We start from the raw sequence: 27,156 nt of genomic DNA, 5'->3' as shown, positions 1-27,156 counted from the left end.
GCCTCCGGTTTGAAGCCTCTTTTATTTGTGCCTCAGAATCAGTCTGGTGCCCCTGGCATCAGGGAAGGGGGTGAGAGGAACAGTTTCTCTTTGTTCTTTTCTTCCATCCCTTTTTGTGTCCCCTCTGAGCCTCAGGGGCTGAGCCGGGAAGGCCAGTCCCAGACAGGCCCGGGACAAGGGTGTGCGGTGGGCCCCTGCCCCTAGCGGGGTCTGTGCTTCTCTGGGTGGGTGAGGTGGGGCAGGGGAGAGCCGGGTGTTAGCACCATTGGATGAAGGGTTTTAGAGTCAGTCTCCGTGTGGGGGCAAGTGGGATGTACAACCACAGAGGCTAGCAGCAGCTGGTGGGAAGGGGTGGGGGTGGTGCCAGGGCCCTGGGCGAGCCCTTTGTGTCCAGTCTACTCGGGTCTAGTGCTTACCCAGCCCAATATGCTCCCCACTCTCTGAGGCACCATGAGGGAGTCAGGGCTTGCCCAGGCCAGGGGGCTACCTTGGACACACTCCCTGATCACCCAAAAAAAAAAAAAAAAAATGTGCCTTGGGGGATGGGACTCCAACTTCTGGCTGCCCAAGGAGAAGCTGGAACCACCCTGAGACCCAGGACGGGTGTGGGGGCTGGGGGAGCCAGGTACCCCGGTAAGTGCACTTGACGCTGAAATGCCGGGGTTGGGGAGGGGCTGGGCCCTAGACGTGCTGGTTTGTGTCTGGGACAAAGCAGCGACACAGCACGCGAGGAGCTCAGCTGCCCCCCAGGAGTGAAGAGCAGAGATGCAAAGGCTTCAGGGGCAGTGTCCTGGAGTGGGATTAGTGAACAGAAATGCGGACCGGCCACAAGGAGCAAGGGATGGGGACAGCGCTCCTCTAAGGATTCATCTCGCCCTCAGGACCGCCTGGCTCCGCCCCAGGACAGATCTGAGCCCAGGGGAGCGGGTTGGGGAATCAGCATACAGCAAAGCAGGGGAACCAGGCCGTGCCAGCTGCCTCCAGGGCCCTGGGCTGGGAAGGTACCCCGCGGCCATGCCGAATCCCTCCCCGAATCGTGCCTGCTGCGCTGCTGCACCGGCGAGGCAGTGGCTCCAGTCTCCAGCCGCCGCTCTGCAGGCGCGCAGGCCTAGGCTTGTCTGGCTCCTGGCCCTGGGCGTGGCGCGCATGGCGCAGGCGAGGGTCCCGGCAGGGGGCGCTACTGCTCGGTCAGTGAGAGCCTAAGGATGCGCTCCAGCTCCTCCTCCTCCTGGCGCGCGCGCCGCCGCCGCTCCTCCTGCTCCTGCGCGGACAGCTCCATCGCCAGCCGCAGCTGCTCGTCGTAGCTCCGGAACACGTGGCCGCTGGAACCTGGCCCTGAGCTGGGCCGAGGGCTGGGCACTGACGCCGGGGGCGCAGGCTGGCGCTGCGGCGTGGGCGGGGCGCTCCTGGGGGTGGGGAAGGAATGTCGCGGGCTCCCGGGCGCACCCACCCACCGGCCCGGGCCAGGACACGGCGTGGAGGCTCCGGGGCGGCCCAGGGCCACCACCCTCTAGTGGAGGCCGTCAGTCCCACGGCGTCCTGGCCCCCACCTGGTCGTGGGGGAGCCCAGCCCCTACCAAGTTCTCCCCGTCAATGCCTGGGGAGAGTCTGAACGCCGCGGTGAGGCCTCGATCCCTGCCCCCTGACTGCCGCCTTGGAGCCAGGAAAGAGTGGTGGCAGAAGCCATCCCGATACCAGAAGGGTCCCTGCCGAGGGCCCCGCGGGTTCTCCGGGCTGTGTCCTGGCTTAGGGGAGACAGGATCCTCTCCGGAGGATTCTCTCCGGCCCAGCGGGCACTGACCTGTCCTGTCGGCGACCCTCGTAGGACATGGGGTGGGTGCCAGGCTTGCTGTTGGTTAGCGCCTCCCAGATGGTGACCTGCGGGAAGGCATGGGCGTTAGCCGTGGCGGCGCCGCAGTCCCGTGGACCCGCGCGCCTGCGGAGACGCACCTGGTCATACTCACTGCCCGCCTCAAGCAGGCTCTGCTGGATGGCGAATTGCAGCAGGTCGTCATCGTCGTCCCGGGTCGCCGCCTCCCGCTGGCCGCCCATCACGCTGTAGCCGCGCGGGGCCTCGAACAACGCCGGGGAGATCTCGCAGCCGCGGCAGGAGGCTGGGGGCGCGGGGGCTGGGTCAGGCACGGCCGGGCGCGCCCCTCCCACCCACCCCGGGGAGAGCCGAGGGGCAGGCGTTCTCGCGGGGAGGGGGCCTCACTCGTGGAGCTGGAGCTGCTGACGCTGGAGGAGTCGCTGCCTGGGGAAGGCGTCTCGCTGCTGGGGCTGCCTCGCACCGATGGCACCGGCTCGTCACAGCCGTTGAGGTTCCCGAAGGTGATGCGTGCGTTGAGGATGTGGAAGATGGGGATTTCTGAGGATGAGGAAACCATCAGGCACCACCACCCAACCCCTCACACCTCAGCCTCAGCCCCGCCCCGCCCCGCCCCAACCTCCTCTAAACCCTGGCCCGCCTGCCGCGGGCTCAGGAGAAATGGCGGTGCAGTCTTACCAATCTTGACCGGGAAGCCAGGAGGCAGGCGCAGGGTGATGAAGTCCCGGAGCTTGGCAAAAAGCGCATTGCTGACGGCCATGAGATCAATGATGGGGGCCACCTGCTCACACAGGGACAGGGGATGCTCCTCACACAGCCACAGCTTGGCCTTGAACCTGCCCCCACCAGATCCCAAGGGGTGAGGGACACTGCAGGAAGCCATGGCCTCCCAGCATCTCCTGGAGCCCCAGCCCCCCACCCTCCCAGCACCGGCAGGGGCCTCACTTCTGTGTCTTGGTGGTCAGTTCCATGGGGCGGCCCATATCACGGTTGCCCAGCTCAAAGTTGGGGTTGAAGTATTCTTCTGCAGTGATGGCAGTGGGGTTGGCTTGGCTCAGAGTCTGAGTAATCAGGGTCTGTACCACATGGGGAGGGGCCCAGGAGCTCCCCTCAGTTCCTGATGCCAGGCCAGCTCATTTGCCATCACAGGGCCCCCGAGCTGTCCCCTCTGCCAGTGTGGCACGGACATGGCCTTGGGCATTGTGGAAAGGAGGTCCACATGGGCCATGCTAAGCCTCCCAAGCCGCCTCCTGAGCCACATCCACACCCCTCCACTTATGGGTACCCCTACACACACTCACCCCATTTTGGGGGCCCCCGTGCTGCTCAGCGATTCCCAGGAAGGACTGCAAAGGCGTCTTACAGCCTACAAGAAATGTGGCATCTCAGAGGACACTGTAGCTCCACACACACCTGGGCACCTCATCAGAGGTGACAGCACCCAAGACCTAGGAAAGAGGCTGCTTCCTGGGGTGGGGCCTGCTTACCCAACCACATACTCAGGCACCTTCACCTGAAGAGGACTGAGGGCTCCAAGGGCCAGGGCTCCAGGCCTCTGTGAGCACAGCTTAAAACAGTAAAAAGTGGCCGGGCGCGGTGGCTCAAGCCTGTAATCCCAGCACTTTGGGAGGCCGAGACAGGCGGATCACGAGGTCAGGAGATCGAGACCATCCTGGCTAACACGGTGAAACCCCGTCTCTACTAAAAAATACAAAAAACTAGCCGGGCGAGGTGGTGGGCGCCTGTAGTCCCAGCTACTCAGGAGGCTGAGGCAGAATGGTCTAAACCCGGGAGGCGGAGCTTGCAGTGAGCTGAGATCCGGCCACTGCACCCCAGCCTGGGCGACAGAGCAAGACTCTGTCTCAAAAAAAAAAAAAAACAGTAAAAAGTAGGCCCAGGGCTCAGAAGCAACTTCCAAAAGTGCTCCTCTCCAGCTCGGTGACCCTGGACAGTAAAACGCCTTCCCCAGTAGGCATTGTAGGGTGTGCATGTGCGTGTGTGTGCTCTGCTTCAGGCACTTTCATAGGTATGACTTCATGTTGTTCCCCTGTGAGGTAGAAATTATGCTTTTTCACTTCGGACACAGTATCTGGTACCCACAGAATCAGGTGTGGCATCAGTGGGCATACAGAATCTATGGCAAGGTCCCCTGACTTTCTAACTAGGATATGTCCCACTGGACTAGAATGGCCAATAAATGGCATACATGGCATTTCTCTCCCCTCCCAAATTCAACACCGACATTAGTAATCACTTGCAGCATGCCTCTCCACTGAACCCAGATGAGTCCTTAGAATCTTCTTAGTACTCTAGGAAGCCACTATCCATCATTAGGGCTTGGCACCTGAATTAAAATCTATTGGCCTGAATAAAGCATCCAGGCTCTTGCTAGGATGCCTGTGGGAATACTGATGGAAGCATTGAAGTGGGAGCTGGTTCCCGCAATCCTGCAATACCTCTCCCCATCCACCTCTGCCTCATTACCTTTGACCTTGCCCTTGTGCTGTTCTGAAAGATGCTCTGTCCGTGTCCGGGTGATGAGCTCCACGTTGGATGCTCCATACACCTGGGGACAGATAAAGAAAGGGCTCATAGGCAGTTCTGGTCTTACCCTGTGTCTTACCCTCAAGGGCATTGGGATCACTCCCTGTAGCAAAGGGTCCTGGAGAGACTCTGCTCCAGGCTTTTGGATAAGTAAATATATGAGGTCATTTTTTCATTCATTCATTCATTCATTGATTCACTTATTCATTCAACAAACATTTTTTGAGAAGCCTTTCTGTGCCAGGCATTGAGGTAGGCATCAGTGATACAGTAAACAAGCCAGACATGATCCCTGCCCTCCTGAGACTTACAATCTCTAGAAGGAGACAATAAAATGGAGTTACAACAGCATGGTCCATGCACTGGTGGGGGTAGCACAGAGGCCTTCCCAGCCTACAGAAGCAGGGGAGGCTTTCAGAGGAGATACCACACACAAAACCCAGGGCATTTGTTAGGTCCTGCTTTCATGTCATGGGCAACATAGGGGTCCCAGAGTAACAGGCAGAGCCTTTTGGGGTTTTTTTTGTTTTTTTGTTTTTTTTAGATGGAGTCTCTCTCTGTTGCCCAGGCTGGAGTGCTGTGGTGCGATCTCAGCTCACTGCAACCTCCGCCTCCCAGGTTCAAGTGATTCTCCTGCCTCAGCCTCCCATGTAGCTGGGACTACAGGCACATGCCACCACACCCGGCTAATTTTTGTATTTTTAGTAGACACGGGGTTTCACCATGTTAGCCAGGCTGGTCTCAAACTCCTGACCTCAGGTGATCCACTCACCTTGACCTCCCAAAGCGCTGGGATTACAGGCGTGAGCCACCACGCCTGGCCAGGAAGACTTTTAGGGATAAAGGCCTGACTCTAGGATCAGGCCAGCCAGGATCTGAACCCCAGCTCTGCCACTTAACAGCTGTGTGACCTTGTACAGGTTACAGAACCACTCTAAGCCTGTATTTCCTCATCATAAAATGGACCAATCATCCCTATTTCTTGGGATTGTTGTGAAGACTAAATGGGATGCCAAGGAAAGGACTCAATAAACATGCATAAAATGGGAATACTAATAGAACAGCACCTACCAGAATGGGTTGTGAGGATTAAGTGTGTGTGTGCATGTGCACATGCCCTGTGTATACATCCACACATCCATATAAAATACCAGAGCAGTGCCTTGAACCCAAATATAAGTGCTTGACCACGCTGCATTGCTTCTGCACCTCCAGGGCTGGGGAAGGGAGGCCAGAATCCCCTGCACAGCTTGCTGCAGACAAGAGTGCAGCTGGGCTGGCAGCTGGGAGCTGCAGCCTCACCTTAGCTTCATACCCATTCACCATCTCCGTCTTTTCACTGCGCCAGCCCAGAATGCCAGTCTTGTTCCTGGGGAAGCAGAGTGGTCCAGCTGAGGCAGGCACCCCACCGGGCTGGCTCAAGGTTGACCAAGGCCATGCCCACCCACCTCTCAAAGGAGATATTCTTGGTGTCAAGCTGCGTGGTGACGACAGGCGCGGTGAGCCGGCTCAGCACCTGTTCCTCAGTGGGCTGAGCAGCAGCCAGTAGCAGCTCCCGGTCCTGCCCAGCCAATGCCAGGGTCTCTGTGTACACCACCCGGCGGTCGTGGTCAATTTCCATGACCACAGCGCTTGTGTCTGCCAGCCACGGAACAGCACAGGGGGTTCAGGGGTGGCCTGGGGCTGCTTCCCATTGTCCCCACCCCGCCCCACCTCCTGCCTGCCTGACCTTGGCCCCTGAAGACAAAGCTGCGGTTCCCTCGCTGCCAGGTCATGTGGTCAAAGCCCAGGAGCGTGGTGTCTACCCTCAGGTTCTGGCCGCTCTTCCACACTTTGTAGGTGTCACTAGGGCAGATCTTGGACACCAGGGGCACTGGTGGAAGTGGAGGTTGGAGGTGGCTTTGACCAGTCTGGCCTACCCAGCCTGGGCCAGCTCAGGGCATGGGGTGTGGGATCCGTGTGGCCAGGAATGGGGGAGGGGACTGATGAGAGAGCGGCCTCTCCTCCGAAACCCCCTCCCTGGCCAATGTTGACCATACTCACGCAGAAGAGCAACCTGAGGTCGGGACGGGCGTGTTTCTGTCACCACTAAGTCCCTAGTGTCCACCATTTATTAATTCATTCACTCACTCTTTCATCCATTCTTTCAACAAATATTTATGAAACACCTACTGAGTGTTCCAGCCACTGGGAATACAACGGTGAAAAAGACAGGACTCCTGCCCTCTCAGAGCTTACCTTCTAGCAAGGAACGGCAGGTCATGAATACCGTAAGCAAATCATGACACAGTGAAGGGAATAATAATGGAATCAAGACAGTATCTGGGGCAATCTGGAAAGGCCTAGCTGAGGCGGTGGCCCTGAGCTGAGCTAAGGGATGGAGGGAGCCACTGGAAGAGCTATGAGAACACATTCCAGGCAAGGGAGCAAGTGCAGGACCTAAAGTGCGAGAGAGCCCAGAAGCGACCTGCTGCAGCCCGCTTACCCCAGCTAGTGAACTCCCATTTCATCTCCACGTAGAAGTCCTGGGCCTGGAGGACGAAGGGGAGAGAGGCTAAGTCTGCACTGGAGAAGGGCTCAAGGGTTCCCATGGAGGCTGAGAGGCTGGGCCTCACCTTGCGCAGCTTCTCCAGGAGCACGGGGATGCCCGCCAGCCGCTTCACCACCCGCTGGTAGTCCCGGTACCGCAGCACCAGCTGCACCAGCTCCAGATCCCGCGTACTCACAGCCTCCTGGAGCACTGGGGGAGGGGGAGGCAAGGTCACAGGGCAGGATCCTTCAGCCAACCATAGGTCTATGATGATGGGGAGGCCCTGGCTGTGGGGCTGGGGTGAGCAGGGCTGCACACCTGTCCAGCCGCTGCGATTCTCCCTGCCCACGTCTGCGCCGTGCGCCAGGAGCACACGGGCACACTCAAGGTGCCCCAGCGTGGTGGCCAGGTGCAGGGGAGTCCGGCCGCGGGGATCCAGCTGCTCGATGTCCACCTGGAGGAGAAGGGAGTGGAAGATATAGCCCCAGTCACTTCGGAGACAGCCCTCCGGAGCCCGACAGCCCTGGAACAGACAGCAACCCCCACCCCCTGCTGGGGCTGCTCTGCCTCGCCAACCTCACAAGGCAACGGAAAGACAGACACTATGAGCTGGGGTCAGGTGGATGCAAAGGGGCTTAGAAGACAGGACAGAAAGTAACTCTGGAAGGGGGAGGGCCTTCCCTCCCTTCCTGTCCACCAAGGGCCCCTGGTTGGGTCCTCTCCTCCAAGGCCCAGTGGCCTGCCTGCCAAGAATAAGCCCGGGACTGAAGTGGGGTGGCAAAGAGGCTGTTGGCCAAGGAGCTCACCTGGGACCAGACCTACCCTAGGGGTCCCAAACCACCTTCAGGAAGGGCTACCAATTTAGATCACTGACATTATCGAGTGAGGTTTAACAAACAGTTAGAGTAATAGACAGGAATGAAATAACAAGTCCACGGTATTCATACAATTTCACAACCAGGTCATGTGCATGTGGGACACTATGCATTAAAATTTGTACAAATCCTATAGTTTTGTGAATAACATGATTACATTGCATGAGATTTTTGTTGTGTGATAAAAGTGATAAAAGCTTTGTTGTGTGTGTGTGTGTGTGTGTGTGTGTGTGTGTGTGTGTGTGTGTGTGTGTTTTGAGATGGAGTCTCACTCTGTTGGCAAGGCTGGAGTACAATGGCGCGATCTCCGCTCACTGCAACCTCTGTCTCCTGGGTTCAAGCGATTCTCCTGCTTCAACCTCCCGAGTAGCTGGGATTACAGACATTCGCCACCATGTCTGGCTAATATTTTGTATTTTTAGTAGAGATGGGTTTTCACCATGTTGGCCAGGCTAGTCTTGAACTCCTGACCTCAGGTGATCCACCTGGCTCGGGCTCCCAAAGTGCTGGGATTACAGGTGTGAGCCACAGAGCCCAGACAAAATCTTCTTTTTTTTTTTTTTTTTAATTGAGACAGGGTCTCACTATGTCGCCCAGGCCGGTCTCAAACTCTTAGGCTTGAGCAATCCTCGTGTTTCAGCCTCCCAAGCAGCTGGGATTACAGGCTTCTGCACCTGGCTTAGAAAGCATGTTTGTTAAACATAAGTTTTGTTTGTTTGTTTGTTTGTTTTTTGAGACAGAGTCTCACTGTGTCACCCAGGCTAGAGTACAGTGGTGCGATCTTGGCTCACTGCAACTTCCACCTCCCAGGTTCAAGCGATTCTCATGCCTCAGCCTTCCTAGTAGCTGGGATTACAGGCGGGCGCCACTATGCCAGGTTAATTTTTGTATTTTTAGTAGAGATGGGGTTTTGATATGTTGCCAAGGCTGGTCTCCAACTCCTGACCTCAAATGATTCGCCTGCCTTGGCCTCCCAAAGTGTTGAGATTACAGGCATGAGCCACCGCGCCCGGCCTTAAATGTAAGTACTTAAGTATATTTCAAGAGTCTAGGACTTCTAGTTAAGAACAGTGAACTGACAGGCCAGACGCGGTGGCTCACGTCTATAATCCCAGCACTTTGGGAGGCTGAGGCGGGCGGATCACCTGAGGTCGGGAGTTCGAGACCAACCTGACCAACATGGAGATACCCCATCTCTACTAAAAATACAAAATTAGCCAGGCATGGTGCCTGTAATCCCAGCTACTCAGGAGGCTGAGGCAGGAGAATCGCTTGAACCCGGGAGGCGGAGGTTGCAGTGAGCCGAGATCATGCCATTGCACTCCAGCCTGGGCGACAAGAGCATAACTCCATCTCCAAAAAAAAGAACAGTGTACTGACCACATGCATGTAACTCCCTCCTCTCCTCCTCAAAACTTGATTAAAATGCCAATAAAAAGGCTTCAACTTCTATCATAATAAATGAAATTACTCTCCCACCATAAACAATGAGAAAATTATTGCTGCAAAATATATGAAGGCCGGACACAGTGGCTCACCCCTGTAATCCCAGCACTTTGGGAGGCAAAGGTTGGAGGATTGCTTGAGCACAGGAGTTAGAGATCAGCCTGGGCAACATGGCAAAACCCCATCTCTACAAAAAATACAAATCAATTAGCCAGGTATGATGGCCTGTGCCTGTAGTTTCAGCTACTCGGAGCTACTCGGTGGGAGGATCGCTTAAGCTTGGGAGGTTGAGGCTGCAGTGAGGTATCATCACACCTCTGCACTCCAGGCTGGGTAACAGAGTGAGACCCTGTCTCAAATACACACACACACACACACACACACACACACATACTCTATATAGAAAATATATGTAAAGAGAAATAACAGTTTTTAGAAATCCAGAACTGTGATCCTTGAAATAAGGAAAATGAAAAAGCTGAGCTCTGTAACATCCCTGGATTTCTGCCTGGAGGAACATTCCAGACTGTAATTCAAGGAGGGGAAGCCCGAGCAGAGCATGGTGCTCTTCCTGGGTTGAGAAGATGGAGACAGGAGTTCAGGGAAGCCAAAGTACTAAAAGTTGCAGCAGAGCACAGTTCTGGAAAGGAGTAAACTACTCAAAAAATTCCAGAAATCCGCACAGGGGTCTCTTCCAGTTTTGCTGGATACTAAACTACACATATGTATAGTGAAACTCAGTAATACCATGCAAAAAGGAGCAATAAAATGGTAAATTCTCAGAGCTCACCAATGGCAGGGAGATAATCAAGCTCCAGCCTCCTAGAATGCAGAAGTATATTTAATCAGACCCCAGAAGGGTTATGCCTTAGTAGTAGAGCTAAACTATCCCTAGAGAAAAGGCTCACCTAGACCCACCCTAACAAGTTAAAAATTAGCCTCAGGCTGGGTGCAGTGGCTCATGCCTGTAATCCCAGCACTTTGGGAGGCGGAGGCGGGCAGCTCACCTGGGGTCAGGAGTTCAAGACCAGCCTGGCCCAAATGGCGAAACCCCATCTCTACTAAAAATACAAAAAATTAGCCAGGTGTGGTGATGGGTGCCTGTAATCCCAGCTACTCAGGAGGCAGAGGCACGAGAATCACTTGAACCCAGGAGGCGGAGGTTGCAGTGAGCTGAGATTGCACCACTGTACTCTGGCCTTGGTGACAGAGCAAGATTTCATCTCAAAAAAAAAAAAAGAAAAAGAAAAAGAAAAGAAAAATTAGCATCGAAGGCCAGGCATGGTGGCTCATGCCTCTAATCCCAGCACTTTGGGAGGCTGAGGCAGGCAGATCACTTGAGCCTAGGAGTTCAAGACCAACCTGGGCAACACAGCAAAACCCCGTGTCTACAAAAAATACAAAAAATTAGCCAGGTGTGGTAGCATGTGCCAGTAGCCTCAGCTACTCAGTGACTGAGGCAGGAGGATCCCTTAAGCCCAGGAGGTTGAGGCTGCAATGAGCTGAGATTGGGCCACTGCACTCAAGCCTGGGTGACAGAGGAAGACTCTGTCTCAAAAAAAAAAAAAAAAAAAAAAAGCCTCAAAAAGGTCAAGCTGATTTGCAAGTAATTTACCTAGTCTGCCTGAACAAAGCCCAACACTCTTTAAAGGACAATAACAAATCCAGATGCTTAACATCATATTTACAATGTCCAACATTCAGTTAAAAATTACTAGACACAGCCAGGCACAGTGGCTCATGCCTGTAATCCCAGCACTTCAGGAGGCCAAGGCAGGCGGATCATGAGGTCAGGAGATCGAGACCATCCTGGCTAACACGGTAAAACATCGTCTCTACTAAAAATACAAAAAATTAGCTGGGCGTGGTGGTGGGCACCTGTAGTCCCAGCTACTCGGGAGGCTGAGGCAGGAGAATGGCGTGAACCTGGGAGGTGAAGCTTGCAGTGAGCCAAGATGGCGCCGCTGCTCTCCAGCCTGGGTGACGGAGCGAGACTCCATCTCCAAAAAAAAAAAAAAGAAGAAGAAGAAAATATAATCTATAATCAGGAGAAAAATAATTTCATAGAAACAAGACCCAGAAGTGATAAAGATGATAGACGGCTCAATATACTCAATAGTTTAAAGAAAAACATGAAAAAGATGTTCATGAGGAGAGGAATGAGAGGTATAAAAAAAAAGCCAGTGGACCATCTAAAGATGACAAGTACAGTAACTGAAATGAAAAATTCACTGAATGAAAATAACAGCAGATTAGATACTGCACAATTTTAAAAATCAGTGAATTTGAAGACAGCAATAGAACTTTCCAAACTGAAGCACAGAGGAGAAAGAAAAATAGTACTGAAAAATAAAGTTGCCTGGGCTTCTATAGTCCCAGCACTTTTGGAGGCCAAGGCGGGAGGTTGGCTTGAGTTCAGGAGTTTAAGACCAGCCTGGGCAATATAGCGAGACCCTGTCTCTACAGAAAAAAAACCCCACTTTTAAATTAGCTGAGCATGGTGGCAAGCAGCTGTAGTCCCAGCTCCTCTGGGGCTGCGGCAGGAGGATCCCTTGAGACCAGGAGTTTGAGGCTGCAGTGAGCTATGATCTCACCACTGCATTCCAGCCTGGGCAATAGAGCAAGACCCTGTCTCTATGGAGCCTCATAATCTGTAAGACATTATCAAGCACTCTAACATATATGTATTGGAATCCCAAAGGATGGAATAAAGAAGTAGGACAAATAAGACAAATTTAGAGAAACAGACCTGGTATGGTGGCTCATGCCTGTAATCCCAGCACTTTGGGAGGCCAAGGTGGATGGATCACAAGGTCACTTCAACACCAGCCTGGCCAATATGGTGAAACCCCGTTTCTACTGAAAATATAAAAATTAGCCAGGCGTAATGGTAGGCACCTGTAGTCCCAGCTACTTGGAGGCTGAGGCAGGAGAATCGCTTGAACCTGGGAAGGGGAGGTTGCAATGAGCCGAGACCGTGCCACTGCACTCCAGCTTGGGTGACAGAGGGAGACTCCATCTCAAAATAAATAAATAAATAAATAAATAAATAAATAAATAAATAAATAAAACAAAAAAGAAAGAAAGAATGTCCAAAATTTTTCTAAATGTGATAAAAACTACTACGGTGGGTTGAAGAATGGTGCCCCTCCTAAGACATGTCCACATCACATTCTGACCCTCAGAGCCTATGAATGGGACCTTATATGAAAAAAGGGTCTTTGCAGACATAATTAAGGATCTCAAGACGAGATAATCCTGGATCACCCAGGGGGCCCTAAATCCAATGACAAGTGTCTTTCTAAAACACTCAGAGAGGTGAGAAGGCCATGTGAAGATGGAGGCAGAGACTAGAGTTCTGCAGCCACAAGCCAAGAGGGTTGTGGCCTAGTCACCAGAATCTGAAAGAGACAAGGCAGGACTCTTCCCTAGAGCCTTTGGAGGGACTGCTACCCTGCCAACATCTCAAATTTGTACTTACGTCTCCCGAACTGTGAGAGAATTTATTTATTTTTTTTTAGATGGAGTCTCACTCTGTCACCCAGGCTGGAGTGCAGTGGCGTGATCTCGGCTCACTGCAAGCTCCGCCTCCTGGGTTCACACCATTCTCCTGCCTCAGCCTCCCCAGTAGCTGGGACTACAGGCACCCGCCACCACGCCTGGCTAATTTTTTGTATTTTTAGTAGAGACGGGGTTTCACCGTGTTAGCCAGGATGGTCTCGATCTCCTGACCTCATGAGCCGCCCGCCTCGGCCTCCCAAAGTGCTGGGATTACAGATGTGAGCCACTTCACCTGGCCAAATATTTGTTGTTTTAACTCACCTAGTTTGTAGTAATTTGTTGTGGAAACTAATACCAAGATAAAGCCACAGAACCAAGAAACTCAATGAACCCCAAGTAAGACAAACACGAGGTAAACTACACCAAGGTCCATCATAATCAAATGCTGAAAACTAGTGGTAAAAAGAAAATCCTAAAAGCATTGAAAGAAATGAGGTCTATTATGTATGGAAGAACAAATACAGGAAATATTACATTCTTCATATCAGAAACTATGCAAGCCAAGAAACAATATAATGAAATCTTTAAAGTGCTGGGGGAAAGAACAAAAACAAAAACTTTCAACCTAGAATTTTTTTTCCCTCTAATCCAGTCTGACTGGTATTGACCTAGAATTCTATACCCAGTGAAAATATTCTTCAAAACTGAAGAAGAAATAAATATGTTGGCAGACAAACAAATACTAAAAGAATGTATTGCCAGATGTGCAGGAAATGTTAAAGGGAGTTCTTCAGGTGGAAAGAAAATGATCCCAGATGGAAACCTGAATCTGTACAAAGGATTGAAGAGTGCCAAAAAATGTTAAATGTATAAGAATGTCAGGAGACAGGCACAGTGGCTCACGCCTGTAATCCCAGCACTTTGGGAGGCCGAGGCGATCAGGTCAGCAGAGGTCAGGAGTTTGATACCAGCCTGGCCAACAGGGTAAAACCCCATCTCTACTAAAAATGCAAAAATTAGCTGGGTGTGGTGGGGGATTCCTGTAATCCCAGCTACTAGGGATACTGAGGCACATGAATTGCTTGAACCTGGGAGGTGGAGGTTGCAGTGAGCAGAGATCACACCACTGCACTCCAGACAGGGCGACAGAGAGAGACTCTGTCTCAAAAAAAAAAAAAAAAAATGTCAGGCTGGGCACAGTGGCTCATGCTGTAATCTTTGGGAGGCCGAAGTGGGCAGATCACTTGAGCCCAGGAGTTTGAAACCAGCGTGGGCAATGTGGTGAAACTCCGTTCTACAAAAAAATGCTAAAATTAGCCAGGCGTGGTGGTGCATGCCTATAGTCCCAGCTACTGGGAGGCTGAGGTGGGAGGATCCCTCGAGCCAGGGAGCCGAAGGTTGCAGTGAGCAGAGATCATGCCACTGCACTCCAGCCTAGGCAACAAAGCCAGACCCTGTCTCAAAACAAAAAAAAGTCAATAAAATATTTAAAACCCACAAGAATAAAGAGATGTCAGCAGATGGGAAACTTCAACACACTTAAGAACATGGAAAGTGGCTAGGGCCTCACCAACTGACTTAGGGGAGCAGAGGAAGCCGAAACTAAAGCAGCCACAGAGGGAAACGTCCGTGTAAAGAGCAAGCCAGATGACCCCCCAGGCCCCCCTGAAAGGTGTAGGTAGGACCCGCAGGCAGTGGGGAAGGCAGAAGTGGAGGTGAGGCTAGAGCTGAGTGCAGGGAGGCTGGTTACAATTCAGAGCCCCCTCGTTCCCTTCCCAGCCTCATTAACCCCTTCCTCACCACAGGACACCAGGGGTTTATTCTCTGCAGAAATTGGGCATGAGATGCTCTGGACTCAGGGGTATTGGTCACAGCAGAGGATGAGGTATGGTGCTGAAAGCCAGTGACCCGTGAAACCGCAGCCCCTTCCCTGCCTGGGTCCTGAACTACTGGCAGCCAGGTCACACCACCACCACCCTATCCACCCAAGCAAGAAGTTGTCCCAAAGACCTCAGAATACAGACATCTGGTGACCCTACAATGAACAGGCCAGCCTGCCACCTGATCACCTTACAGTAGCACCCACACATCCCTGAACTCCACAGCCCCATTCTTAAATATGATCCAACAGCCAGGAGAAACTGGACACTTGATGAAAGCTTCCCATGTGAAACAAACCAAAACATACAAATTAGATGCTAAGAACCCAGAGGAAATTCTCTCGATGCAGGGAATAAAAGAAAACTCTTCGGGGGAAAACAGTAATTTACATCCTCAGGAAAATATAAAAAGATCATTGAATCCATGAAACAAAATGGGACAGCCTGGCTTTCCATGATGTCTCCTGCCCTTTCTCTTGCCTTCATTCTGGAAGTGACTTTCTTAACTTTTCCTTGTTTTCTGCATTCCTGGACAGCTGCACCTGCCCCGTAAACAATAAACATCACCTGAATTTACTTCATTTTCAGGTGGAAAAAAAAAAAAAAAACAACTTTGAAACTGTCTTTATCTCCTCTTTTTCCCGCACCCTCCACATCTAACCCATCAGGAAAACTTGTAGGCTCTGCCTTCGAAACAGACCTAGAAGCCTCCCAGTTTCCACCACCTTGCGGCTGTAGCCACCCCATCTCTCACTGGCAGCCCCTCACTGTCTTTTTGCTGCTCCCCTTGTTCCCAAGCTCTATTGTCCACCTCACCTATGGCAGCTAAAGTCATCCTGTGAAGTGTTACTCAGGTCCTGACACTCTTTAGTTCAAAATCTTCCAGTGGCTTCCCATCGTAGTTAGCAGGGAATCCAATGGCCCCAGACTTCTCTTTGCACTCATTTGCTCCACCCTTCGCCAACGACCTTCCCTGGAACATTCTCCAGGGTCCTCCAGAGAGCCCCAAGGCTTTCTCTGTCCCTTCACTCAGGCTGCTGCTCAAATGTCACCTCCTTAGAAAAGCCCACCCTGGGCCGGGCGTGGTGGCTCAAGCCTGTAATCCCAGCACTTTGGGAGGCCGAGACGGGCGGATCACGAGGTCAGGAGATCGAGACCATCCTGGTTAACACGGTGAAACCCCGTCTCTACTAAAAAAATACAAAAAATTAGCCGGGCGCGGTGGTGGGCGCCTGTAGTCCCAGCTACTCGGGAGGCTGAGGCAGGAGAATGGCGTGAACCCGGGAGGCGGAGCTTGCAGTGAGCTGAGATCCGGCCACTGCACTCCAGCCCGGGCGACAGAGCGAGACTCTGTCTCAAAAAAAAAAAAAAAAAAAAAAAAAAAAAAAGAAAAGCCCACCCTGATAGCCCATCTGAGGTGACAGCTGCTATGGCTCTATCCACTGCCCAACCAAGTGTGCCTGTTTAGCACCTCCTGCACCTCGAACAAAGCCCCATCAGCCAGGTCCCTGTCTGCTTTGTTCACTGCTGGTTCCCCACTCCCCAGGCAGCACTTGGCACATAAATATTTGCTAGACAAATGCATAGAGTACTAGGCTGAGGGGGCACGAGGAGGGGAAGGTAATTAACCAAGAAATCATTGCAGAAGTATATTGTTTATGCACGGGGGGCTCAGGCCTGTAATCCCAGCACTTTGGAAGGCCAAGGTAGGTAGATCACTTGAGCTCAGGAGTTCGAGACCAGCCTGAGCAACACGGCAAGACCCCATCTCTACAAAAAAATACAAAAATTAGCCTGGCATGGTGGCACCTGTAGTCCTAGCTCCTTGGGAGGCTGAGATGGGAGGATCACCTGAGCCTGGGAGGCAGCAGCTGCACTGAGCCATGATCACACTACTGCACTCCAGCCTGGGTGACAGAGTGAGAACCTGTCTTATTAAAAAAGAAAAAAGAAGAAGAAAGAAAGAGAGAGAAAGAGAGAGAGAAGGGAGGGAGGAAGGGAGGGGAGGGGAGGCGAAAGGAGGGGAGGGAACGATATTGTGTATAATTAGGGAGGTAAAGGACAGGAGCGTTTGAAGCGGTCACCTCTGGGGAGGTGGGAGAGGCGGAGCAAGGAGCACCGCTTTTCATTACGCATCTTCTATCAACAGTTAAATATTTTAAAGCATGACCGTGAACTCCTTTGTCAAAAATGAAACATTTTAAATAATTTAAGATTATTTATATAATTTTTATAGCCTTGTTCTGACATTTCTTCATTTTTCAATATACTGGAAGCCTCAAAAAAACCAGTGGGCCCGGCCCCTGTTGGCCTCTGAGCTGTGGCCCCCCACAGAGAAGGGGAGCACTGTTTACTCTTGTCCTGTCTTGGTTGGGCTAGACCCCCGGGCTTGCAACCTGGGTGGGGTCTTGAGCCCTACAGAGGGAGTGGGAGAGGGCCACAGGACCCGAGCTGACTGGGGAAGTCCGGAGCCTCCCGATGGCGCTGTGCTGAGCCATCCAGGCCTCCCAGCCCTGCCCCACATGCCGCAGCCACTGCAGCTAATAAGGCCCTAGGGAGCTGGCAGGGCCCCTGCCTCGCCTCAGGGCTCCAGATGCTGCCTCCCTCCCACTCAGGTGCCTCAGCTCCAGGCCCCAGAGACAGGATGGCACTCCCTTGCAGGCATGGTGCCCCTCCCCACCCCACACCTCAGGAGTGCTCCCCAGCGCGCCTCCCCAGGGAGGCCTGGATGGCTCAGCACCCCATGCACCCCATGCAGAACCCCAGGCACTCAGCCAAGCCCCAGAGCAGCTCTCCCCACAAGCCCAGAGTGCCACCTGCAGTGCAAGTGGCACCTTGCCCTGGACCCAGGTAGGAGAATTCATTAATCTCCTCAGCAGAGGCCTCCAGCTTCTCCTCAGCAGAGGCCTCTAGCTATTTAATTGCTGGAATGAAAAGGTTTCCCATGAAACCCAACACCCAGCCCTCCCCACCAAGAGAATGGAGATTCCTTATCCCAGCAGGCCTCAGCTGGTGTCAAAACCTGGGGTCTTTGGAGTTTCGTAGCTGGGGCTCCCTGGGCAGAAAGCCCCCCGGCCTCCACTCAGGCATACATACCACACGCTAGTACACACAGGTACCATACAAATACACACCCATTCGCTCATAGGTACTCACGTGTGCCCTTAAGTGTACAAGCACACGCGTGCCCAGCTGCCTTCTGGCCCTGCAGGAGTCCACTCCTGTGTAACGAGTGTGTGCGCTGCCAGCATATTTGCACAGGAACACCCCTCACACCCACGTGCACTAGCAGGGTACTTTCCAAACTCCTTTAGCATGAGCAGAATCCTTTGGTTAAGGGAAGTATGAAAAGCATGCACCTAATGTATGGACTAAACATGGTGCTTGCAAGGAAGGTGAGGGACGAAGAGCCTGTGCTCAAGGCCATGCCTGCTTAGCCCCTTCCCCAGCCCACCGGGAGGAAAGCAGGAGTCTGGTGTGGTCGTTACTTGACCTCTCTTGCCCAACGTGGGGGGCGGGGCAGGTCTGCCTGAGCTCATTCAAGGGGAGGCAGGCAGGATGTGTCCTCAAGCTGCATAGGAGGCCATGGGCTGTGGGGGCTGCACCCTGGACTTCTCCCTCCATGTCGCCCCTCCCATCCTGCCCGTGCAGCCCCTACCCCTCATCCCAGAACACATTGATTTTTGGTTTTTGGGGTTTGCGGCTCCCTCTCCTGAGCTTCCTAGCTTACCAACTGTGGTGATGCCCCATATCCAGGAGTGCCCACTGTAGGCAAAGGGAGGGGTCTGAGGTGCTCCCCGCCCATCCCGGGCCCCACAACCCATCTCCCCTGCCTCTAGGTCAGAAGAGTGAACAGGGAAAGCAGGAAGCAAGCCCATGGTGGAGAACGCCCCAGGGAGAAGGAAAATGTTTCTCTGGGACCACAGTCTGCCCACTTCAGGGTTCTGGTTGCCAGGGGCAGAATCCTGCTCCCCAAGCCCAGCCTACACATGTCCCTCCCACGGGAGCTGCACAGGCTAACCCTTCCCCCTGCTCCCACCCCAGGGACTCCAGATCTCGTGACTCCAGAACCAGGGCCATGCCCAGCTGGCCATGCCAGGCAAGGGGGAACTGGCACATTCCCTGGCCTACAACCCTGTCCCCCTTGACCTGGCAGGGAACACGCATGGCGGCAAGCAGGGCACCGCGCCGGCATCACAGCACTGCTGCGTGCCCCTTCCCTTCACCAGGCACCTCCTCTCTGCCTACCACTCCCTGCTTCCAGCCTCCAGCAGAACAATTAGGGCCTGAGTAAAGCCCATTAACCTCCTCTGAAGGTGGCCATGCTGACCCCCTCCTCAGCCAGCTGCACTGCCAAGCCTGCCCACAGAGGGCCTCTGCGGGGCTTTCTTGGAGTGAAGAAGAGGCAGCTATGCCAAGCCAAGACCAGGGAAACCCAGCTCCTGAGTGCTTGAGGAAAGCCGAGCTGTTTCCGTGGCGGCTGGTACCAGGGGGACGAGAGGCCAGGGACCCCGGCTGGGATGCCAGGGTTCCACAGTGCTTTTATCATGATGTTAGGTGGCTGTCCCCAGGTCCCCCTGCAGAAAACAGAGCCTGGTGCCCTGGGGAGTAGGCAGCGTACATCTGGATACAAGCCTCACTCTGGGCCAGTCCTCGAAGGGGGAGACAACCAGGGAACTCTCCCACCCACACGGAGTGGCATTCCCCTTTTTGGCATGCCCGAGGGAAGGAGAGGACTGGCCTGGCTCCTCTGTGGTTGAACAAGGGTTAACCTCCACCAGTGCCCTATATTCCCCCTGGCCTGCATCCAGGGCAGGCAGTGTCCATTTCAAGGAGACATTAACTCACTGGGGCAGGGGTAGGGGTGAACCTGGGACCTTGTTTCTGAGGCAGCCAGAGCGGTGGGAGAGAGAAACACATGAGCAGCCCCCAACACCTCTACCTGCAGTGGCTCCAGTGCCCCCTACCCCAGCAAGATGGCCACCCACTTCAGGACTATCAGCAGAGAGGCCTGCTGGAGAAGTCTTTTCAACCAGGGCATTCTGCCTCTCCAGTCTCTGCAGTGAAAGGACCACCCACCCTCAGGCAAGGGAGTGGGACTGAGGCATTCTGGAGATTCAGCATTTTGCCTAGTGATCCCTGGACCCCTGGGAAGTTCTTCCCACATGAGGCTTGTCTTCTTTTGCTTTCAGAAAAGGAAAGCAGAGAAGAGCCAGCAGAGGGTGGCTGGCCTTGTCTTAGCACTCTGCACATCACCTGGAATTCCCTGTTCATACTTGCTTCACCAGAACAGAGACTCCTTGAGGGCAGGGGCTGGTGCCCTGTTTGTTCATCTGTTTCCCCGGGGCACTGTAACCCACTCTCTTTAACAGGCCTCTCATGGCTGCAGAGCACTGCCTTTATGATAAATAAACAGAGACAGAGTCTGAGGAGTTCAGTCCAAAGAGAAACTTGGAGAGTGCTGGCGTAAGCACAGGTAACAGGAAGTGGTCACCCAGACCCGCCCAGAGGCTTGCAGGCACAGGTCACTTGGATATTTACAGGGACTGCCATGCAGAGCTGGATGCCGTACAGGCCTCGGAGCTGGTTTAGCGTGGGACTTCAGAGACACATCCTGATCCCCAGCCTGCTCAGTCTGATGGCCTGCCCTCCACCTCCATGCTTCCCTTGGCGATTGCACAGCTCCTCAGACTGAACTTCTCCTGACTCAAGAAGTGGCCCTCAGAAGGTAAATTCCCACAGCGGGCAACTGCGCTAACCACCCCCAGCCCATGGTCCCAGGGTCTCAGACCCAGACTGAAACTGGGGTTCTCAACCTGCAGCAACCCATGGGGCCTGGGCCCAGCTCTGGCTCCTGCTGCCCACCCTGGAGGGGGGGGCATCTCTGCCATGAGTGCCTACCTGTGGCCTGGGTGCCAAGGGCAGAAGTGGCAATCTGTGACCTGTGCCTGCCTTTGTCCTGAAGCATGGCCAGAAGACATCCCCCTTTTCCGTTTTCTTGGAGACCACTGCCCAGCCCAAAGCTGGTGACCCACGTGGTCTTACTGACCAGCAGAAACCAGGGAGCCCACCTCGTGTGCAGAACCTCAAGTCCTTCCAGCAGCCAGGGCCCCCCAGCTTCCTCTGCGCCTAGAAGCCAGGCCCCAGCACCAGAGGGCAGGAGAGCGCTTTTCAGCACCTGGACAAGGCCCTTGGGGCCTCCCAAGAGGGTCTTTCTCCACTCCCCGTTCCTGAGCTGGGGCTGGGGTCTGAGGGATCCAAGGATCTGCTCAGTTTGAGAGCTAAAAGAGAAAGCGCTCACCGTTGGGGAGAGGGCGCTGGGTGGGGCTGGGATGCCTGGGAATGTGACACAGCCTCTTCCCCATCCTTGACCTATGGCCCCCTCCCCACGCAAGCCTTTCCCACCTCCGCACCCTCATTCGGGAGGTGTCGCTGCTCCACTGGCTGGGGCGGACTCTCCCACCACATGGAACACCGACCCAGCCCGCAGCCCCTCCCTGCAGCCCTCACTGCCCCGGCGGAGGAGGGGCACAGTGGCCCCTACCCCCATCCAGGAGGGTCCGAAACACGTGTGGTCCCGCCCGTCCCGGCCAGAGGGGAGTGGGCAGGGCCCGCTCCCATCACCCTTTCCCGGTCAACAAACACAAAAGCCGCGGCCGCAAACAAAGACGCGCCGCAAACTCGCCGGGGAGGCGGGACAGCCCGCGCCGCACCCCCTCCCCTGGCCGGACGGGCGTGCCTGGTCGTGGGGTCCCCGCGGCGACCCGACGGCGCTCCTACCTGGCCGGCGCGGACCTCCTTCTCCAGCTCGCGGTGGCGGTTGTACCACACGAGGTAGTGCAGCGGGTATTTGCCCTCGGGCCCCTTCCTGGCGGAGGCGTTGGCGGGGATCATCGCCCGCTCCTCATGCCGGGGCCGCGGCGCCCGGCCGGGGAGGAGGGACGGCGCCGGAGCCGGGGCCCGGGGCCGCGGGGCGGGGGGCCGGCGCTGCTTGCTCGCGGGGCTGCGGCTCGGGCATGTGCGAGCGGCGGCGGGCGGGGGCGGCGCGCCCGGCGCGGTGCGGGCGGCGCGGGCGACGGGCGTCCTCGCGAGGCGGCGGCGGCGGCGGCGGGTGGCGCGGAGAGGCCCCCACCCGCCCTGGGAGGGAGCGGGCACTCGGCAGCGCGGCGCGGACTCGCGCTCGCCTCCCACACCCCCGCACACAAAGACGCGGCTCGACGGAGGGAGCAGGCGCCCGCAGCGGGCGCGGGGGCGCACGGGGCGCGGGCCCCGGGGACGCCGCCGCAGGGACGCGCGCCCGCAGCCCCCTGCTCCCCGCAGCTGCATAGCCCGGCCCTCAGCCCGAGCGGCCGGCGAGGGATGCGGGGATGATGGGGAGAGAGGAAGGGGACCGGGCGCCCCGGGTAGAGCTTGTCAGCTCAGCCCCGCGGCATCATGGGGCTTGTAGTCCGCCTCGTGAAACTGGGGGTGGCAGGTGGCCGGAGAGGGTCCGCACTGTCCCCGGATCCCGTGGGAGAATGGGCGGGGAGTCAGGCCTGGCCCAGACGCGGGCAGGGCCCTGACGCCAGGTGGGCTGGGGTGCACCTGCCCCGCTGGCATTTTGCCTTTTGCTGGGGAAGGAGGGGCACGGGCCTAGTTCGAGCGTTTGGGAGACGGTGGAGGTGTAATCTTCAGAATTGAGCTTGGGTCCCAGGGGCCTTGAAGAAGGATCCGGATTCCCAGAAGACAGTGACTGATGAGGGGAAACTCCTGAGAAAGATGTGGGGCATCAGTACCAGGGGTCATTGGCGCAGCCAGGGGTCTGGCCCCTGGAACATTTCTGAGGAGTCTTCCCTGCCCTGTTAGAAAATTAAACTCCATCTTTCCACACATGTCATTGGAAACAGAATGTCCAGTAAGGCGGGAAAGACGGTCCTTCCCCCCAGACACACTGTCCCCAGCAAGAACCAGAGTGAAGTTGGACAGAGAAAGCAGCAGGTGGCAGCTTCGCTCCTCCACCCAGCTGGTCCCTCAGGAAGGGAAGTGACTGATTCCAGAGACTGTCTTCTTCCTGAATGACCGCAGGGCGAAGAGGTACTTCCAGAACGGTCCCTGCAGAGGGTGTGGTACAAGTTGAATTGGCCTCTCGGCGCCAATTGCAAGGCCTGGAAGGACCAAGAGGCTTGGACCAGTCCCTGGAGGGAGGGGACTGTGATGTCAGAGAGACAAGAGTTCGAATACCTCCAACTGCCTGACCTTAAAAAAGCAAACTGCTTAATTTTTCCGACTTTCTCGGTCCACTCCCCTTCAAAATGAGACTCTAGATACTACCTCCTGGGTTGAGCTAAGGATAATGACTGCCCTGGAAACAGCGCCTCCCTCCCCAAACCAGGCGGGCCGAGACAGGTGGCGGGACCAGGCACGGTGCCTTCTTGAGCCCACCTCAAAACAAGGCAGGAATAAGGGATTCCACACCGGCCCTACTTAAAACAACAATCCAAGAAGTATTTGTGTGGGAAGTGCCAGCAAAAGCTTGCAAACTCTCTCAGGTTTCTTTGTGTGGTCTTCTCTCCTTCCTCCTCCACACCCTGCGGTGCCAGGCCCCGGCGGGAAGAGATGAGGGAGGAGCGGGCTGCCTCGCCCGTTTCTCCCGCCTGGGAGGAGCCAGCTGGCTTCTCTGGCGGCCCGGGACCGCTGCCCGCCTGCACCACCAGGGGTCAGCAGAGTGTCGTGGCTGCAACTGGTGTAGGGGAGGGGGGCTGTCGCGGGGGAGGGGCATCTAGGAGTGGCCGGGAGCAAGCCAGTGCGTTTCCTTATTAAATTGTCTTTCGAACCTTGTATGTGATTCCACTGTAGCAGTCCTGCTTCCTGGGGTGGTGACATCTCCATGGGGGAATCCAGAAACCCTTTTATCTCCAGTCCCAGGCCCAGAAGTTTGGCTGTGACGGGGCTGGGGGAAACAAAGTTTGGACGGTGTGTCCGCGCCGGGGCCACTCCCAGGTAGCCTCCGAGCCAACCAGGAGATGGGGAGTGGGGCTGCGGGGGGTTGGTAAGCAGAGTGAGTCATCCTTCTTCCCCAGCAAAGCCCAGGAGTCCGAGGGCAGGGGGAGTTGTGGGGAGCTGTCGATTGTGGGGAGCTGTCCCCTGGGCGGCCGGGTTCTTTCTTTGCCAGGCGGCGGTAGACACTGAACCCAGGTCGCTTGCGCTTCGCCTGCGCGCTCAGCTGCCACGTGCTCGAGACGCGCCCACACAGCGGAGAAACAAAGACAGCCAAGCGGCAGGGCTGCCAGCAGCCTCCTCGACATTTAATAAATGAAATTCCATGGCTGGGGGTCCACCGGGGGTGAACGGGAGGCCACCGCTCGTCGACTGAGCGCCCGGCACCGGCTGCCTGGCCACTCCTTCCGTCTCACTCCCCCCGCCCCTTACCCCCTTCCCACTGGGGCCACCAAAGCCCATGGATTCTTTGGTGAGAGAGCAGCTCGGGGCGGCAGGTAGTACTCCTCCCTACATAGCAGCTAGGTATCGTTGCTTGCAAAAGCCCCACCAGCTGAGCGGCTGGCTGTCTGGGGAGGGGAGGCCTGAAAGATTTTTTTAAGGTGCAATTATAAATAAAGCCCATGGATCGCGATTTCAAACAAACTTGTCAATCCGGGCCGCAGCAAAAGGCGATGGAGGCAGCTTTGCATGTATTTCGGGTGGTGTGACTCATGAGAATTACTTGTCTCCCCTAGGGAAGGAGCCTGCCCACCCACAAGTCACTGCCGCTCTGGCACCGCTGGGATAAATCGACCAACTTGAGCACCCCTGCCAAAGGACTGCCCCCATCTGTTACCGAGCAGGAGTCTCTGACTTCGATAACCCCTCCTCAATTGTCACCACTGACCTGGCCCCCAGGTCTGGCCCTGGGGACCTCTGCCCTCTCCCCACAAGCAGAGTGCCCGGGCCTTTTGCTGCTGCAGGGATTGGGGGTTGGGTGCACGCGCGGCACACGTGTATGGGGGAGCATGCTCAGTGCGGGGGCTGTGCTCATGTGAGGCCTCCAACTAGGCTCCCTGCCCCCCAGCCCACCCACGTCCCTCACCTGCCTTGCCTTTGCCTGCCTCTTCGTGTGAAGTCCAGGAAGAAAGGCTGTCACCTGAAACGGCCCCTCTGTGTTATATGCACCCTTTCTGGACGCACACACCTCTGGTGGCCCAGAAACACCGTGTGTATAAGGCGGATGACAAGTGGATTTGAGTGCACACAGGCACAGTGGTCACTCCTTGGGAGGTCTTTAAAAACCGCCCAGATTCCTCTCTGGATGGAAGCATGCATGGAGAGATAGATATATTTTTAGTCCAGAGGCAGGGGAATACACTGCCTGACCTTTCTAGCACCTGGGCGTCCATATTGTTGGCAATGAGCGTATTCAGCAAGAGTGTGACACACGCACACACACCTGGACACACAGATGTGGACACCTACAGGACCGGGAGGCACACCTCACCCCAACCAGAGATAGAAGGGTACCCCAAGGCACAGCCCCTTTGACCTGGAGCGGGACTTGGGCCTCCAAGTCCTTCCTGCCTAATCCCCGCCCTCGCCATCCCTGGGCCCAGCGTCCCCCGGGCCACCCCACGCGGAAAGTGAAGGGGAGGGGGCTGTGAGGGTGACTCACATTGCCTCCGGGCCAGGCGAGCGCCGCAGCGGAGGCCAGGACCGCAGGCCCCGCTGCCCGCCGGGGCCGGGCATTAGCCGCGGCCCCTTTAAGCGCCCCCGCCCCCTCCCGCCCGCGCCCGGGCTTCCTTTCTCCAGGGGGCGCGGCCGGGAGCGCGCGGCGGGGCGGGGGTGCGGCCCCTCCCCTGGTGGGCAGGGCCTGCGCCGCTTCCTGCAGGAGCGGCCCGGAGCCGCGCAGGGGGCGGAGAGAGGAGTCGCGAGCGGCGGCGGGGCGGCGTGGGGCGGAGGGCGCCCGAGGGCGAGCGGGCAGGCGGGCACGGCGGGTTCCGGGCCAGCCCCGGGGCGGACGGTTGGCCGGGCGCGCGGAGCCTCGCCGGGGCCTCGCCGGAGCCGGGCCGGGCAGCAGGGGCCGCCGCCGCCGCCCGGGCCCGCCGCCCGCGCCCCCCACGCTGGCCCAGAGGGCTGCGGCCGCGTCGCCGCTGAGGATGTCCCGAAAGGGGCCGCGAGCGGAGGTGTGTGCGGACTGCAGCGCCCCGGGTAAGCGCGGCGGGGCCGGGGGCGGGACCGCACAGCCAGGCCGCCGCCGGGCGGGCGCCGGGGCCTGGCGAGAGCGCCGTGCGGGGCCGGAGGGCTGGGCTGGGCTGGGCTGGGCGGGGCGGGGGGCTGCGGCCTCCGGGCTCGGCCCCCGCCCCGGCCACTGCGGAGCCGCGTCCTTGGCGGGAGGGCTGTCCTGGGGGGCCCATGCTCCCTGGAGGCGGTGGACGAGCGAGGAAGGACGTTCCCGGCGCTGCCTCCCGCCCCTCGGTCTGAGGGAGGCGGGCAGCTGGCTGCCCCTCCACCTCCATCTCTATCCGACGGAAGCGCCAGCCTGGGGTGGCAGGAGGGCAGTGGCGGAGGCCGGCAGGGCTTGGGAGGTGGGGGCGAGTGTGGTTTTGTGTCATCTCAGTGCCACCCCCGCGTCTTGCACCTGCTGCTCGCGTGGTCGGCACGCCTGCCGGGGTGGTGGAGGGCAAGGAGCAGAGGGCCGGGCAGATGCGCCAGCGGGGCCTGGATACCGTCTCCTCAGGAGCAGATGAGCAGTGGCTACTCCCAGGACTCCCTGCCGCGGGTTCCTAAGGCTAGCGCTTTTTTGCGGGGCCTGGCGTTCAGGGCCAGTTCAGACCCGGGTGTCTTATCGGGAGGCATCACCAGGCCTGCTGGTGGTGACTGGGAACAGCTCGGCTGGACCCTGCTGTTCCTATTCACCGTAAGGCCCGCTTGGGAAAGTGAGCTTGGCATCAAGCTATCCTGGGCCCCGGCCCCTCCCTGTCCCCTAGCCCAGTCTGGCGAGAAATGGGTGGGAGGCAATGCCTAGATTCCCCGCATCCTGCTGGCTTCCTAGCCTGCCTCCTGGCTGTATTTACATGGTGGTTCTCTTCTTTTTCCTAACAGAGTCAGGACTGGGCTGGAGTGAAACCCCCCAGGCCTGCTGAGGAAGTCAGGGGTAATGATCCAAGAGTCTGCTCCCTTCTGATGGGGGAGGACAGCCAGTGACTGGGCTCTGCAGCTGGCCTGGGAAGGAAGCTCTAGCCCCCATCCATTCTTTCTTTAGAAAAGGAGCTATCTCCCTAGTAGGCCCCTGGGCAGGCTTCGGAGGTCTGTGAACTCTAGCGGGGCTGTGGGCATTATTAAGAGTGAGATTATGGGGTGCTGGTTTGTGGGTCCATAACTTTCAGCCACCCCTTGAGCAAGCCCAGGACCCCACAGGTTGAGCCTCACAGATGCTCTGGTGGTTCTGGGGGTGGTGCCAAGCTAGACGGTTTGGGAACTGTGACCCAGCAGGGCTTGGGCACAAGATACTCTCCTCCTTGGGGCTTTTGGTTTAGAGGGCCCTGGGGTTGAGGGTCCATACCCCTAAGAAACTATGACTCCCTT

At 56.4% G+C, this 27,156-nt stretch overlaps 2 protein-coding genes and 1 long non-coding RNA gene across 23 annotated transcripts in view; 1 reads left to right on the top strand and 2 right to left on the bottom strand.

Annotated features, from left to right (window-relative positions):
* Nucleotides 1-3: 3 nt before the first annotated feature.
* Nucleotides 4-25,281, bottom strand: ANKRD13B (ankyrin repeat domain 13B). Of its 7 annotated transcripts, none has more exons than XR_013406262.1 (15): nucleotides 21,385-21,986; nucleotides 7,221-7,356; nucleotides 6,988-7,112; nucleotides 6,858-6,903; nucleotides 6,102-6,245; nucleotides 5,821-6,010; nucleotides 5,675-5,741; nucleotides 4,313-4,394; nucleotides 3,130-3,194; nucleotides 2,774-2,904; nucleotides 2,507-2,609; nucleotides 2,216-2,368; nucleotides 1,951-2,114; nucleotides 1,802-1,878; nucleotides 4-1,406 (listed from the first exon to the last, which is right to left on the bottom strand). XR_013406262.1 is itself a non-coding variant. In XM_077970708.1 (15 exons), exons 4-15 carry the CDS (start codon nucleotides 6,880-6,882, stop codon nucleotides 1,178-1,180), a joined length of 1,485 nt encoding a protein of 494 aa, XP_077826834.1. In that variant the 5' UTR covers nucleotides 6,883-6,903; nucleotides 6,988-7,112; nucleotides 7,221-7,356; nucleotides 25,244-25,281; the 3' UTR covers nucleotides 4-1,177. The 7 variants fall into 7 exon arrangements, 6 of the variants coding, with proteins under 6 accessions (XP_077826834.1, XP_077826831.1, XP_077826833.1 ...); XM_077970708.1 differs by lacking the exon at nucleotides 21,385-21,986 and adding an exon at nucleotides 25,244-25,281 and having other exon boundaries at nucleotides 2,507-2,664; XM_077970705.1 differs by having other exon boundaries at nucleotides 2,507-2,697; nucleotides 3,124-3,194.
* On the bottom strand, nucleotides 9,797-10,802 carry LOC144335410 (uncharacterized). Its single transcript, XR_013406264.1, has 2 exons — nucleotides 10,586-10,802; nucleotides 9,797-10,255 (listed from the first exon to the last, which is right to left on the bottom strand). It is a non-coding gene; the product is annotated as an uncharacterized LOC144335410 (long non-coding RNA).
* The window catches only part of GIT1 (GIT ArfGAP 1), a 21,464-nt gene continuing 14,408 nt past the window's right edge, over nucleotides 20,101-27,156 (top strand). For 3 of the 15 annotated variants that reach the window (XM_077970719.1, XM_077970712.1, XM_077970710.1), the window contains exons 1-2: nucleotides 25,458-25,552; nucleotides 25,646-25,779. In XM_077970719.1, the coding sequence (XP_077826845.1) occupies nucleotides 25,728-25,779 (52 nt within the window). In that variant the 5' untranslated portion in view covers nucleotides 25,458-25,552; nucleotides 25,646-25,727. Of the gene's footprint in view, nucleotides 20,333-25,448; nucleotides 25,780-27,156 lie in introns of those variants that run through there. The other 12 variants (XM_015118955.3, XM_015118953.3, XM_015118956.3 and 9 more) reach the window with 9 other exon arrangements.

This window comes from Macaca mulatta, chromosome 16 (assembly GCF_049350105.2).
Source record: "Macaca mulatta isolate MMU2019108-1 chromosome 16, T2T-MMU8v2.0, whole genome shotgun sequence".
Lineage (NCBI taxonomy): Eukaryota > Metazoa > Chordata > Mammalia > Primates > Cercopithecidae > Macaca > Macaca mulatta.
Note: the sequence above shows the minus strand (reverse complement) of the source record. Positions and strands in the feature narration are given on the sequence as shown.